At 44.4% G+C, this 16,101-nt stretch overlaps 1 protein-coding gene across 3 annotated transcripts in view; it reads left to right on the top strand.

The window, feature by feature from the left end:
* The first annotated feature begins 2,346 nt into the window (after positions 1-2,346).
* Positions 2,347-16,101, top strand: part of DHX16 (DEAH-box helicase 16) — a 29,405-nt gene continuing 15,650 nt past the window's right edge. The window contains exons 1-4 of one of the 3 annotated variants that reach the window (XM_036248251.1): positions 2,347-2,712; positions 4,759-5,009; positions 5,112-5,274; positions 5,601-5,657. In XM_036248251.1, coding sequence (XP_036104144.1) covers positions 2,506-2,712; positions 4,759-5,009; positions 5,112-5,274; positions 5,601-5,657 — 678 coding nt within the window. In that variant the 5' untranslated portion in view covers positions 2,347-2,505. Of the gene's footprint in view, positions 2,713-4,758; positions 5,021-5,111; positions 5,275-5,600; positions 5,658-16,101 lie in introns of those variants that run through there. The other 2 variants (XM_036248252.1, XM_036248253.1) reach the window with 2 other exon arrangements.

The following is a 16,101-nucleotide window of genomic DNA, read 5'->3' as shown; positions in this document are numbered from 1 at the left end:
TCCTTCCTGAGGACTGAGGGGTCCCCGTCCCACACCAGGTGCCCCGCTCAGGGTTCCAGTGCCAGGAAGAGAATCCCCATCACTTCTGGCTGGAAAAACCAGCGGGAACTGAGGCTCAGGGAGGCTGAGGCGGCTGGAGCCCCAGGCAGCTCCTCTTAAAGGGCCCGCGCACGGACTTATCGGACTCTCTCCCTCTAAGCTTGGAGGGGAGGCAGCTCGAGGGGCACCAGAGACATACAGGGAAGAACTGAGCTGTTTGGCACTGGAGTGAGGGCTGGAGAGGTGTCTTTCTCCAGGACAAACGTGCTGTCAGAGGCCTTTGTTCCTTTGGTGAGCCCTTCCCGGGGGCAGCAGACAGCCGCCATATCTGGGACTCCAGCAACCTCGCTCACACTGGTAGCCCCACCCTGGTGATTCCCTGAGGCCCCGCCCCACCCAACTTTCAAGCCCACCCATGCTGTTGCCAGTTGCTTTACCATAGGATTGGCCTGTCTTGGACCCTACTTCAGGTTTTCCTAAATTCTTTCAAACAAGCAGCATCTGGTCTCAGCTAGACCCATACCTCTCATTAAGTAATACACAGAAACAAACACAGGGAGGCAGCCTTAATGAGGAGACAAAGAAACAGGTCCCAAATGAAAGAACAGAACAAAATTTCAGAAAAAGAATGAAGCGAAATGGAGATAAGCAACCTAACAGATGCTGAGTTCAAGACACTGCTTATAAGGATGCTCAACAAACTTAGTGAGAACCTCAGTGAACTTAGTGAGGGCCTCAAGAGCATAAAAAAAGACCAGTCAGAAATGAAGGAAGCATTAACTGAAATAAAGAATAATGTACACAGATTCAATAATAGAGTAGGTAAAGCCAAAAAGCAAACCATCGATTTGGAATCTAAGGAAGCAAAAAACACCCAATCAGAACAGCAAAAAGAAAAAGAATCCAAAAAAATGAGGATAGTATAAGGAGCCTCTGGGACAATTTCAAGCGTGCCAACATTCGCATCTTGGGGGTGCCAGAAGGAGAAGAGAGAGAACAAGAATTCAAAAACCTATTTGAAACAATAATGGCAGAATTTAGGGAAGGAAACAGATATACAAGTCTAGGAAGCACAGAGAATCCCATACAAGATGAACCCCAAGAGGTCCACACCAAGACACAGCATCATCAAAATGCAAAAAGTTCAAGATAAAGAGAGAATCTTTTTTTTATCCTCACCCGAGGACATTTTTCCATTTTTTGTTTAGACAGAGTAGGAGAGAGAGAGAGAGAAACATCTACATGAAAGGGACACATCAAGTAGCTGCCACCCACACAACCCAACCAGGGCCGGGGACAAACTGCAACCAAGGTATGTGCCCTTAGCGGAACCGAACCCGGGACTCCCTGGACCGCAGGACGACACTCTGTTGAGCCAAATCAGCCAGGACTGTAACCACAGCTTTTTAATCCACTCATCTACTGATGGACACTTGGGCCGTTTCCAGATCTTAGCTATTGTAAATAGTGCTGCTATGAACATGGGGGTACATATATTCTTTCTGATTGGTGTTTCAGGTTTTGTAGGGTAGTTTGGAGATTTTTTTTTTTTTTTATCCTCACCCGAGGACATTTTTCATTTTTTGTTCAGATAGAGTGGGAGGGAGAGAGAGAGAGAGAAACATTGATGTGAAGGGACACATCGAGTGGCTGCTACCCGAACGACCAACCAGGGCTGGGGACAAACTGCAACCGAGGTACGTGCCCTTATCGGGAACCGAACCCGCGTCTCTCTGTACCGCAGGCCGACGCTCCAACCGCTGAGCCAAACCGGCCAGGGCTGGAGATCTTTTAAAGCTACTCCCTGAGATAGCATGAAGAAAAGCAAAGCACCTTTGTTTTTTTCCCCCAGATCCCCACTTTCTTCCTGCCTACAAGTCCTCACTTATGCCTAGCCTGTATTCACTCCTGCTGCAGGTAGGGGTCCCAGCAATGGTCACTCTTAATCAGTATGGGCTAGTTTGAAATGGAATCCCAACATACATCTTGCATTTTTTCGGCTCTATTGTTCTGTTTATTATGTATTTTATCTTCCCCCTTCGGTAAGGGGTTTTTGTCTGATTTGTTCTTTGCTATATCCCCAGCGACTAAAATTGTGTCTAGTACACCTCAGGCGCCAGCATTTGTTGAATTAATGGATGAGTGAAGCATCCATAAATGACCACCAGGGGGCGGCAGAGAGAGAATCCGTAGGTCGGAGAAGAAAATGTTTTACCGGAACTACGGGTTCCGCAAGGTTTGAACTTGCTCGGCCACCGTAGCTCTCTGGTGAAAAAAGTGCGTGCAGCCGGAAGAGGTCCTTGGTCCAGGACAACCATTTGGGCTGTTCGAAACCGAACCATAAGGTCCTCAGGCGGCTCCTTTGCGGAGCTGAGGCTCCGGTCCGGGCTCCGGGCCCCGACCTGCCCGGTCGACAGCGCGGCTGCCCGAGACCTTTCCGGGAGGCGCACCGGGAGCGTGGTCGCCATGGCGACGCCGGCGGGTCTCGAGCGCTGGGTGCAGGACGAGCTGCACTCGGTGCTGGGGCTCAGCGAGCGGCACGTGGCTCAGTTCCTGATCGGTACCGCGCAGCGCTGCGGCTCGGCCGAGGAGTTCGTGCAGCGCCTGCGAGACACCGAGACCCTGGACCTCAGCGGGCCGGCCCGGGACTTCGCCCTGAGACTCTGGAACCAGGTGTCTGGGGCCGGGCCGGCGGGGGAGGGCGGAGCAGGGGAGGGGCAGTGGGTAGTGGTGCAGGGGTGGCGGGCTAACGGGAGTTAAGGAATAAGCTCAGTTCGTAAGCACCGACCCTCGGTCCGCGTCGCCCGAGTGCCGCGCTGGGTGCTGCACGCCCAGCGCAGTGAAGACCCGGGAGGGCCAAGTGTGTTAGGTTAAGTGTTAGCAGCGGTGCCTCGATCTTGAATGTGCATACATTTATCCAGGGCCCGTGTTAAGGTGCAAATTCCGATTGGGTAGGTAGAATGAGGTCTTAGCTTCTACATTTCTAACAAGTTTTTTTTTTTTTTTTTAATTTCCCCCTTTTCATTTATTTTAGAGAGAGAGGAAGTAGAGGATGAGAGAGAACATCGATTGGCTGCCTCCAGCATGTCCCCCAAAGGGTATGGGGCCCACAGCCTGGGCATGTGTCCTGACCGGAATGGAACCCGCGACCTCTTGGTGCATGGGTCGACGCTCAGCCACTGAGCCACACCTGCGGGACCCTACCAAGTTTTGTAGGTGTGCTGATGGTCTAAACACCACACTTTGAATAGTGAGGCTATGGAAGAGAAGTGTGGGAAGTGCTGTGGGAGCGTGGAGGGTGGGGGTAGTGATCAGGAAAAGCAGGTCCAAAGATATCCTAAATTGTCAGGTAGAGAAGAGGGGAAGGAGTAGTAAAAGATGAGCTTCTGCCAGCCCTGGCCCAGTAGCTCAGTTGGTTAGAGCCTCATCCCCATAGGCCAAGGTTTCATATTCCATCTCTGGCCAGAGTGCATACAAGAACCCACTAGTGAATGTGGAACAACAAACAAATCGATGTTTCTCTCTCTCTCTAGCTCCCTTCCTCCCTTTCTCTCCTTTCCTCTCTCTCTCTCTAAAACCAATCAATAAAAAATAAAGTAAAAGGCAAGCTCCTGGACAACAGGACTGTATTTCTTCTTTTTTTTTAATCCTCACCCGAGGACATTTTTTTTGTTTTTTGTTCAGATAGAGTGGGAGGGACAGAGAGGAAGAGAGAGAAACAGCGACATGAGAGGGACACATCTAGTGGCTGCCACCCGCACGACCCACCAGGGCCGGGGACAAACTGCAACTGAGGTACATGCCCTTAGCAGGAACCGAACCCGGGTCTCTATGGACCATAGGCCGACACTCCAACTGCTGAGCCAAAGTGGCCAGGGCTGTATTTCTTGTCTTTGTATTCCTGCCACCTAATAAAGCACTTTATAGAGTAGGTGCTCAGAAAGTATATAGTAAGAGTGCAAGTGTTCACTATGTTCAGAGAATGGCAAGTAGCCTGAGGTGGCTGTCCCATGTGCTTGGTGAGAGGTGACATTAGAGTATAAGTGATATGAGGTAGGAATGTGACGTTATCTGTTCACCAGTGTGTCCCTGGAGTCTGGTACAGTGCTAGGCCTGTGACAGGCCACTGCAAAACAGTCCTTGTTGCCCTGGCCGGTGTGGCTTGATGGTTAGAGCATTGGCCCATGCACCAAAGGGTCCCAGGTTCAATTCCCAGTCAAGGGCAGGTACCTCGGTTGCAGTTTGATCCCCAGCCCAGGTCGGGGTACATGCAGGAGGCAACCAGTCGATGTGTCTCTTTCACATCGACCCCTCCCCCTCCCGTCCACTCTCTCTAAAATTCAGTGGAAAAAAATATCATTGGGTGAGGATTAACAAAAAGCCCATGTAACGTGTTGGTCCTTGTGTAGGACTGACTTAGTCATTGGGATGAACGGAGGCTGAGCAATTGAGAATTGAGTTTGAGAATGTGAACTCCACGAAGGGGTGGGTTTCTGTCTCTCATTTATTCCTGTGTCCCAAGTACCTAGCACGTGCCTGGGATAGGCTTCAGCATGTTTGTTAAACGAGTGGCTGAGAGAAAGGTTAGCAGCTGAGAGGCCCATTCAGGTTGAAGGATGGCTAGTTTAACATCAAGCCATTCCTTAAGTTAGGAACAGGGCAAAGTACGTGGGTGGAGATTAGCAGTTGCTCACATCCTCTTACCTCCCCTATTGACAGGTACCACGGAAGGCAGTGGTAGAAAAGCCAGCTCGGGCAGCTGAGCGAGAGGCCCGAGCCCTGCTGGAGAAGAACCGATCTTATAAGTTGCTGGAAGACAGTGAGGAGAGTAGCGAGGAGACTGTGGGTAGGCCTGGGAGCAGTCTTCAGAAGAAGCGTAAAAAACGGAAACACCTCAGGAAGAAACGCCAGGAGGAGGAGGAGGAAGAAGAAGAGGAAGAGGTTTCTGAGAGAGGGAAGAGGAAGACAGGGTGAGTCAGAGGTAGGGTGAGAGAGGATGGGGCAGAGGATTGGTAGTAAGATGAGCCTTCTGGATGCCCTTATTTAATCCTCTGGACTGGGCTGGGCTACAGGGGGAGCAAACAGCAGACAGAAAAGCCAGAGTCAGAGGATGAATGGGAGCGGACAGAGCGAGAGCGCCTTCAGGACCTGGAGGAACGTGATGCCTTTGCTGAGCGGGTTCGGCAGCGGGATAAGGATCGGACGCGCAATGTCCTGGAGCGATCAGACAAGAAGGTACGTAGGCACAGCATCTTCTATAATCCCCAGGAAGATTCCTGGGTCAAAATCTGAGGGTGGTGTGATGGTAGAGATGGTGATCTCTGGGAACACAAGGGGATGTCTCTAGTGGAATGTTCACCTCTGTGGTAAGAGGACCCCTCTGGGTGCTCTGGCTGAGGCCACCCTCTGCTTGAACCTGTAGTGGTAGAGATTTCCTCTCAGAAGGGACATTGCTTTGTGCTGTGGAACATCTGAATGATCCTTGTGGCTCTGGAGGGGTTGTGGCTGTGGCTATGTGAACTTTTGGCCCCACGCTTCTTCACTCTTGTTTTTTCTCCTAGGCTTATGAAGAGGCTCAGAAGCGCCTCAAGATGGCTGAGGAAGACCGGAAAGCCATGGTGAGTCCCAGTGCCCAGGAAGCCAAGATCACAAAGCCAAAGGAAAGACTTTCTGATGGTGTGGTTGGGGGTAGGAAGAAGAGAGACAGAGGAAGTGCAGGGGAATTGCTGATGGAATATCAGGTCTCTGGAGGAAGGAGCCTGGTTGAGAGGAGTCCTCTGAGGATGGACTTAAGTTGTAGAGGGAAGGAAGCTATCCAGAAACCCTCCTTGACTCTTTTGGATCAAATCATGCTATGTATTAGTGAGAGAAATATGAGACTTAACAAGATGTACTCAAAAGGCAGTTGGGCCCTGGACAGTTTTGCTCAGTGGTTAGTGCCTTGGCCTGCGGTTCAGAGAGACCCAGGTTCGGTTTCTGCAGTTTTGTCCCCAGCTCTGGTTGGGTTGTGCAGGAGGCAGCCACTCGATGTGTCCCTTTCACATTGATGTTTCTTTCTCTCTCTCTTCCTCTCTCTCTCCCTTCCACTCTGTCTGAACAAAAAATGAAAAAATGTCGTCAGGTGAGGATTTAAAAAAAAAAGGCAGTTGGAAGGTAGGAGCAGGGCAGCTATCCCACGGCGTAGGTATATGCTGACCATTTAGCTCAGCACACCATATCCAGATACCTTCCTGCCATCGAATCCCTCCATCCCCCATGGGGCCTTATGATCTCCCTCTGGTTTCCTGGGTTGGTCTAATTACTGCACAGACAGAGCGGTTGTCATCGATAAACTGGACTTGTTCTGATGTGAGTCTAGGTAGAGTAGGCAATTTTTCAAAAGCTTGGTCTTCCCAAGTAAGGTCACACTTAGATTGTCCAAAAGAGCCCTGGCCGATTTGGCTCAGCGGTTAGAGAGTCGGCCTGTGGTCCAGAGAGACCCGGGTTCGGTTCCCACTAACAGCATGTACCTCGGTTGCAGTTTGTCCCCGGCCCTGGTTGGTTGTGCGGGTGGCAGCCACTCGATGTGTCCCTTTCACGTCAATGTTTCTCTCTCTCTCTTCCTCTCTCTCCCTCCCACTCTACCTGAACAAAAAAATGTCCTCGGGTGAGGATAAAAAAATAAATAAAAAGATTTTCCAAAATAATTTGAGAATCTTGGTGTCCTAAGAATGGTGTCCCAGTGGCCTTCAGGTCTCTTCTGACCAATCCACCTCATGTCACATCCCTTCATCTTTTTCACCCAACACCCTTCCCATCTGGCAACCAACAAAAAGTTCTCTGTATCTATGAGTCTGTTTCTGTACTGCTTGCACATTTTGTTTGTAGATTCATTTGTTGATAGATATGTATTTATTGCCATTTTATTCATATTTTTTTTATCTTATTCAATAAGACCCATCAACATTTAATATAATATTGATTTGGTGGAGATGAACTCCTTTAGCTTTGTTTTGTCTGGGAAACTTTATATGGCCATTGCTTGTAAATGACAGCTTTGCAGGATAGAGTAATCTTGGTTGTAGGTCCCTTCTTTTTATCACTTGAAATATTTCTTGCCACTCCCTTCTGGCCTGCAAAGTTTCTTTTGAGAAATTGGCTGACCGTCTTATGGGAGCTCCTTTATAGGTAACTAACTGCTTTTCTCTTGGTGTTTTTAAGATTCTCTCTTTGTCTTTAACCTTTGGCATTTTGATGATGATGTGTCTTGGTGTGGATCTCTTTGGGTTCATCTTGTTTGGGACTCTTTGTGCTACTTGGACTTGTATGTCTGTTTCTTTCACCAAGTTAGGGAAGTTTTCTGTCATTATTTTTTCAAATAGGTTTGCAATTTCTTGCCCTTTCTCTTCTCCTTCTGGAATTCCAATGATGCAAATGTTGGTATGCTTCAAATTGTCCCACAGGCTCCTTATATTATCCTAATTTTTTTAGATTCTTTTTTCTTTTTGCTATTCTGAGTGGGTGGTTTTATCTTTAATGGTGACAAAATATTTATTTATTTATTTAATAATTTGTTTTGTGCCAGATGTTTTTCCTTTTCCCCGGCAGACACCTCCACCCTATCCCACCACCCACCAAGAATTGTTGTCTATGTCCATTGGTTGTGCATATATGCATATGAGTTCTTTGGTTTATCTCATCCCTCCACCCCACCTCTCTTCTCTGAGATTTGTCAGTCTGAACCATACTCCTTTCTTCATCTCTGGGTCTATTTTGTTCATTAGCTTTTTTTGTTCATTATATTCCACAAATAAGTGAGATCATGTGATATTTGTCTTTCTTTGATTGGCTTATTTTGCTTAGCATAATATTCTCGAGTTCCCTCCCTGTTTTCTCAAAGGATACAAGATCTTTCTTTCTTACAGCTGCATAGTATTCCATTGTGTATATGTACCTTTGCTTTTTTATTTATTTATTTATTTATTTATTTATTTATTTATTTATTTTGTTGCAGATGTTTCTACTTTTTTACCCCATTGGCATCCCCCTCTCCACCCCACCCCACCCCTGCTTCATCCCCGGCTTTGTTGTCCATGTCTATTGGTCATGCATACATGCATATAAGTTCTGTGGTTTATCTCTTCCCACCCCCTCCCACCTCCTCTTATGAGGGATGTCAGTCTGTGCCCTACTTCCATGTTTCTGGGTCTACCGTATTCCACAGACTATTGTGTTCATTATGTATATAAGTGAGATCATGTGGTATTTGTCTTTTTCTGCTTGGCTTATTTCACTTAGGATAACACTTTCCATTTCCTTCATGTCGTCTCAAAGGATAAGAGATCTTTCTTTCTTACAGCTGCATAGTACTCCATTGTGTATATGTACCACTGCTTTTTTATCCATTCGTCTACTGATGGACACTTGGGCTGTTTCCAGATCTTAGCTATTGTAAATAGTGCTACTATGAACATGGGGGTACATATATCCTTTCTGATTGGTGTTTCAGGCTTCTTAGGGTATATTCCTAGAAGTGGGATCACTGGGTGAAATGGAAGTTCAATTTCTAATTTTTTGAGGTAACACCATATTGTTTTCCATAGTGGCTGCACCAGTCTGCATTCCCACCAGCAGTGTATTAGAGTCCCTTTTTCTCCGCACCCTAGCCAACACTTGTTTGATGATTTGTTGATGGCGGCCATTCTGACGGGTGGGAGGCGATACCTCATTGTTGATTTAATTTGCATCTCTCTGATGATTAGTGATGTTGAGCATTTCTTCATATGTCTCTTGGCCATTTGTATGTCCTATTTGGAGAGGTGTCTATTCAGCTCCTCTGCCCATTTTTTAATTGGGTTCTTTGTCTTCCTTTTGTTGAGTTGTATGAGCACTTCATTTATATTGGAAATTAACCCCTTATCTGATATATCATTGGCAATGATGTTCTCCCATACAGTGGGTTGCCTTTCCATTTTGATTATTGTTTCTTTCGCTGTGCAGAAGCTTTTGAATTTGATGTAGTCCCATGTGTTCATTTTCTCCTTTGTGTCTGTTGCCTGTATCAGTGAAAATTCTGCTCCGTATGATGTCTGAAATTTTGTTGCCTACATTTTCTTCTAGAATTTTTATGGATTCACTGGTCACATTTAAGTCTTTTATCAATTTTGAGTTTATTTTTGTGTATGGTCTAAGCTGATGGTCTAGTTTTATTTATATGTCATTTTTTTATCTCTTCTTGATGATTTTTAATTTCCAATTGGCTTATTTTCAGCGTCTCTATGTCCTTACTCATGCTGTTCAGCTTCCTCAAGATCATGGCTCTGAATTCTAGCTCTGTTAACATGCCTAATTGCTCCACATTGATCTCATCTTCGGTGGAGGTGTCTTGCTCTTTCATTTGGCTTCTGTTTCTGTGTTTCACCATTTTGGCTATCACAGTGGGCTTTGGAGCCTGTCAAGTTTTCCCTGTGGGTGTTGGTGTTCTGCTGTTTGTGGCTCCCTCTTCTGGGTTTCGATGAGCGAGGGAGGACCCACGTTAAACACCACTGTCAAGTCTTACTTTGGTTAAAGTTGCCAGCCCAGGAAAGGTACTGTTATCCTCTAGCTTTTTGCCTGGAGGCTAGCAATCGAGGTTACTTGATGAGTTTTGGGTTGTCAGTTGATTGAAAAACTCCCTCAGGTGCTCAGCATAAGGGGATTTCATGAGGGTGGGGCAGATGCTGGTTGTTAATGAGCTTCAATTAACACTTCAATGGCCCACAGGGTGGGGTTGGATCTCCGAGGGAGGGGCCACTGCCTCTCCCCGAGCCCTGGGAAGGAGCAATATGGCCACCGTCCTGCGTGGCAGCAACTCAGCACAAGCTCCGAGTGCTCTCCAAATCCCGAATGTCCCGACACAGTTGCAGTCCAGTCCGCCCTCCCTCTGCCGGAGCCCAAGGTGAGTGGCTGTGGCTTTTTTAGCCTCTGTCCCGGCTGCGCTGTGGAGCCGCCTGGGAGTGTGACCCGAGGGCGCTGCTCCCAGCTAAGGCCGATGCGTCGTCTCGCGCCTTCGCCATCCTACCAGGATCAAGTCAGTGTCCCTCATTATATGGTCCTCGCAAGCTGCTTTTCTGTTGGTTTTTCTCGTCGATTTGTCTGTGTTATAGTTGTAATTCCAGTTTGGTTCTGGGAGACGGTCTGTGTAGCTTCCATTCGCTCCGCCGCCATTTTGGAATCTGTACCCTTGCTTTTTTTACCCACTCATCTATTGATGGACACTTGGGCTGTTTCCAGATCTTAGGGATTGTAAATAGTGTTGCTATGAACATAGGGGTACATATATTCTTTCTAATTGGTGTTTCAGGCGTCCTTTTTTTTAATTAATTTATTTTTGTTACAGATGTTTCTCCATTTTCCCCCACTGATTCCCCCCTCTCCTTCCCTCCCCGCCCTGTTCCCAGCTTTGTTGTCCATGTCCATTGTTCATGCATACATGCATATAAGTTCTGTGGTTTATCTCTCCCCCACCACCCCCTCTTCTCGGGATTGTCATTCTGTACCCCACTTCCATGTCTCTGGGACTACCCCATTCCTCAGACTGTTATGTTCATTATATTCCACAAATAAGTGAGATCATATGATTCTTGTCTTTCTCTGTTTGACTTGTTTCACTTAGGATAATACTTTCCAGGTCTCTCCATGTCGTCTCAAAGGATAAGAAATCTTTCTTTCTTACAGCTGCATAGTACTCCATTGTGTATATGTACCACAGCTTTTTTATCCATTCATCTACTGATGGACATTTGGGCTGTTTCCAGATCTTAGCAATTGTAAATAGTGCTGCTATGAACATGGAGGTACATATATTCTTTCTGATTGGTGTTTCAGGCTTCTTACAGTATATTCCTGGAAGTGGGATCACTGGGTCAAATGGCAGTTCAATTTTTAATTTTTTGAGGTAATACCATATTGTTTTCCATAGTGGCTGCACCAGTCTGCATTCCTACCAGCAGTGTACTAAAGTCCTCTTTTCTCCACACCTTCGCCAGCATTTGTTAATTGATGATTTGTTGATGGCTTCCATTCTGACAGGTGTGAGGTGATACTTCATAGTCATTTTCATTTGCATCTCTCTGATGATTAGTGACATTGAGCATTTTTTCATATGTTTCTTGGCCATTTGTATGTCCTGTTTGGAGAGGTGTCTGTTTAGGTTCTCTACCTATTTTTTAATTGGGTTCTTTGTCTTCATTGTTGAGTTTGTATGAGCACTCTATATTTTGGAAATTAACCCCTTATTTGATATATTGTTGGCAATTATGTTCTCCTATATAGTGGGTTCCCTTTCCATTCTGATGGTTGTTTCTTTTGTTGTGCAGAGCTTATTAGTTTGATGTAGCCCCATGTGTTCATTATTTCCTTTGTTTATCTTGCCTTAGGTGTTGTATCAGTGAAAATTTTGCTGCGTGTGATGTCTGATATTTTGTTGCCTACATTTTCTTCTAGGATTTTTATGGATTCACATGTCACATTTAAGTCTTTTGTCCATTTTCAATTTATTCTTGTGTTTGGCGTAAGTTGGTGGTCTAGTTTCATTTGTTTGCATGTAGCTGTCCAATTTTCCCAACACAATTTGTTAAAGAGACTGTCTACTCCATTGTATGCCCCTGCCACCTTTGTCAAATATTAGTTAAGCATAATGTCTTGGGTCAATTTACGGGTTCTCTGTTCTGTTCCATTGATCTATATACCTGTTCTTTTTTTAAAATTAATTTTTGGTACAGATGTTTATCCTTTTTCTGCCCCATTGACACCCTCCTTCTCATCTCCCCCCACCCCGTCCCCAGCTTTATTGACTATGTCCATCGGTTATGCATACATACATATAACTTCTTGGTTTATCCCTTCCCTCTCCCCGCCCCCTTCTGAGGATTGTCAGTCTGTACCCTATTTCTATGATTCTGGGTCCATTTTGTTCATCAATTTGTTTAGTTCATTATATTCCAGAAATAAGTGGGATCATGTGATACTTGTCTTTCTCTGCTTGGCTTGTTTCGCTTAGGACAGTGGTTCTCAACCTTCCTAATGTCGTGACCCTTTGATACAGTTCCTCATGTTGTGGTGACCCCCAATCATAAAATTATTTTCATTGCTACTTCATAACTGTAATTTTGCTACTGTTACGTCTTAGGCGACCCCTGTGAAAGGGTCTTTCGACCCCCATAGGGGTCACGACCCACAGGTTGAGAACCCCTGGCTTAGGATAATACTTTCCAGGTCCCTCCAGGTCATCTCAAAGGATAGATCTTTCTTTCTTACAGCGTCATAGTACTCCATTGTGTATGTGTGCCACAGCTTTTTTTCTTCTTTATTGATTTTAGAGAGAGAGAAAGTGAGAGGGAGAGACAGAAACATCAGTGAGAGAGAACATTGATTGGCTGCCTCCTGCATGACCTCCACTGGAGATCAGGCCCACAACCTGGGCATGTGTCCTGTCTGGGAATAGAACCAATGACCTCCTGGGGCATGGGTCAATGCTCAGCCAGTGAGCCACACCAGCTGGACACCACAACTTTTTTATCCAGTCGTCTACTGATGGACACTTGGGTGTTTCCAGATATTAGCTATTGTAAATAGTGCTGCTATGAACATAGGGGTCCATATATTCTTTCTGATTGGTGTTTCATATATGCCTGTTCTTGTGCCAGGACCAGGCTGTTTTGATTACAGTGGCTTTGCAGTATAACCTGATATCCAGTATTGTGATCCCTCCTACTTTGTTCACCTTTTTCAAGATTGCTGTGATTTTTCAGGGTCATTTTTGGTTCCATATGAACTTTTGAAGTATTTGTTTTAGTTCTGTGAAATATGTTGTTGGTATTTTAATGGGTATTGCATTGAATCTATAGATTGCTTTGGGTATTATGGACATTTTAGTGATGTGAATTATTCCAATTCATGAATAAGGTATATGCTTCCACTTTTATATATCTTCCTCTATTTCTTTTTTCAATGTCCTGTAGTTTTCTGCAAATAGGTCCTTTACTTCTTTGGTTAGGTTTATTCCTAGGTATCTTAATTTTTTTGCCGCAATGATAAATGGAATTGCTTTTTTAGTTTCTTGTTCTATGAGTTCATTATTGGTATATAAGAATGCCATCGAGCCCTGGCCAGTTTGTCTCAGTGGTTGGAGCATCAGCCTGCAGACCAGAAAGTCTCGGTTTTGGTTCTCGCTAGGGGCACGTATGCAAAAAAAAAGAATGCTGTTGATTTCTTGGTGTTAATTTTGTATCCTGTTACCTTGCCAAATTTGTTTATTAAATCTAGTAGATTTTTGATGGAGTCTTTAGGATTTTCTATGTACAGTATCATGTCATCAGCAAATAATGATAGTTTTACTTCTTTCCAATTAGGATTTCTTTATTTTTCATGTTTGTTTCTTATTATTTTTTTGTTATTGATTTTAGAGAGAAAGGAATGGAGAGGGAGAAAGAGAGATAGAAACAGTGATGAGAGAGATCACTGATTGGCCGCCTTCTGCATGCCCCCCACTGGGGATTGGGCCCACAACCTGGGCATGTGCCCTGATCAGGAATCGAATTGGTGACCTTTTGTTGCATGGGTCGACGCTTAACCAGTGAGCTACACCAGCCGGGCCCTTTTATTTTCTCATGATGTCTAATTGCTGTGGCTAAGACTTCCAGTATTATGTTTAATAAGAGTGGCGAAAGTGGGCACTGTCTTTTTCCTGCTCTTAAAGGAAGTGCTTTTAGTTTTTGCCCTTTGAGTATGATGTTAGCTATATGATTTTTTTTTTTTTTTTTTTAATCCTCACTGGAGGACATTTTTCCATTCTTTGTTCAGATAGAGCGGGAGGGAGGGACTGGGGGAGAGAGAGAGAGAGAGAGAGAGAGAGAGAGAAACATCGACATGAAAGGTACACATTGAGGAGTCGCCACCCGCACGACCCAACCAGGGCTGGGGACAAATTGCAACCGAGGTACATGCCCTTAGCGGGAACCGAACCCGGGTCTCTCCGGACCACAGGCAACGCTCTAACCGCTGAGCCAAACCGGCCAGGGCAGTTATATGATTTTTATATGTGGTCTTTATTATGTCAAAATATGATCCCTCTATTCCCACAATGCTGAGCGTTTTTATCAGAAATGGGTGCTATATTTTGTCGAATGCTTTTTCAGCGTCTATTGATACGATCATATGGTTTTTATCTTTCATTTTTTTTATGTGGTGTATCACATTTGATTTTCGAATATTGTACTATCCTTGCATCTCTGGGATGAATCCCACTTGGTTATGGTGAATAATTTGTTTTAAATGTATTGGTAGATTTGATTTGCTAATACTTTGTTAAGGATTTTGGCATCTATGTTCATCAAGGGTGTTGGCCTATAGTGTTCCTTCTTTGTAGTGTCTTTATCTGGTTTTGAAATTAAAATTATGCTGGCCTTATAAAATGAGTTTGGAAGTCTTTTTTGTTCTTGACTTTTGGAATAGTTTGAGGAGAATGGGTGTTAGTTCTTTGAATGTTCGGTTAAGCTGCCCGGGCCCAGGCTTTTGTGTGCTGGGAGAATCTTCAATTTCCTTAGTTGTTACTGGTCTGTTCAAGTTTTCTATCTCTTTTTAGTTCAGTTTTGGAGACTATGTGTTTCTAGAAATTTGTCCATTTCATCTAGATTGTCCAATTTGTTGGCGTATAATTGTTAATGGTATTTGTTAATGATCCTTTGTATTTCTGTGGTTTCAGTTGTTACCTCTCCTCTTTCATTTCTGATTTTGTTTATTTGGGTCCTCTCTCTGTGTTTGCTTTTTTTTTTTTATCCTCACCCAATGACATTTTTGCCTTTATTTTCACATAGAGTGGGAGGGACAGAGAGAAGGAGAAACATCGATATGAGAGAGAAACATCGATGTGAGAGAGACACATTGACTGGCTGCCACCCACATAACCCCAACCGGAGCCAGGGACAAACTACAACCGAGGTACGTACCCTTTGCAGGAACTGAACCCGGTCTCTCTGGTCTGCGGGCCAATGCTCTAACCGCTGAGCAAAACCAGCCAGAGCTCTCTTTATTTCTTGTTGAGTCTAGCTAAGGTTCCATCAATCTTGTTTACCTTTTCAAAGAACCAGCTCTTTTATTTCATTGATCTTTTGAATTGTTTTTTTAGTCTCTGTCATTTATTTCTGCTCTGATCTTTACCATTTATTTCCTTCTACTTTCTAGTTTTTTAAGTTGTGAGGTTAGATAGTCAATTAGACATTTTTCTTGTTTCCTGAGGTAGGCCTGTAGTGCTATGAACTTCCCTCTCAGGACTGCTTTCACTGCATCCCGTAGATTTTGTGTTGTGTGTTCCTTTTCATTGGTTTCCAGGAAGTTTTGAATTTCTTTCTTGATCTGCTTGGTAACCCATTTATTGTTTAATAACATGCTATTTAGCCTCCATGTGTTTAAATGTTTTTTTGCGTGTTTTTGTTGTAATTGATTTCTAGTTTCAAGCATTGTGATCTGAAAAGATGCTTGATATGATTTCAGTCTTTTTGAACGTGTAGAGATTTAGTGTCCTAACATGTGGTGTCTTTGAGAATGTCCCATGTGCATTTGAGAAGAATGTGAATTCTGCAGTTTTGGGGAGTAATTCTCTGTTGATATCTATTAAATCCATTTGATCTAGTGAATCATTTAGAGTCTCTGTATCCTTGCTAATGTTTTGTCTAGAGGATCTATCCAGTGATGTCAGCAGGGTGTTGAAGTCCCCTGCTATGATTGTATTGCTGTTGATTTCTCCTTTGAAGTCCTCCATAAGATTTTTAATGTATTTAGATGCTCCTATGTTGGGTGCATATATGTTTACCAAGGTTATATCTTCCTGTTGGATAGATCCTTTCAATATTATGTAGTGGCTTTCTTTGTCTCTAGTTATTGCCTTTATTTTATCAAATATGAGTATTGCTACCCCAGCTCTTTTTTCCTTTCTGTTTGCTTGAAAGATTTTTTTTCCATCCCTTCACTTTCAACCAATGTGAGTCTTTTGTTGTGAGGTGGGTCTCTTGTAAACAACATATCTGTGAGTCATGCTTTCTTATC

This window comes from Molossus molossus, unplaced genomic scaffold (assembly GCF_014108415.1).
Source record: "Molossus molossus isolate mMolMol1 unplaced genomic scaffold, mMolMol1.p scaffold_m16_p_8, whole genome shotgun sequence".
Lineage (NCBI taxonomy): Eukaryota > Metazoa > Chordata > Mammalia > Chiroptera > Molossidae > Molossus > Molossus molossus.
Note: the sequence above shows the minus strand (reverse complement) of the source record. Positions and strands in the feature narration are given on the sequence as shown.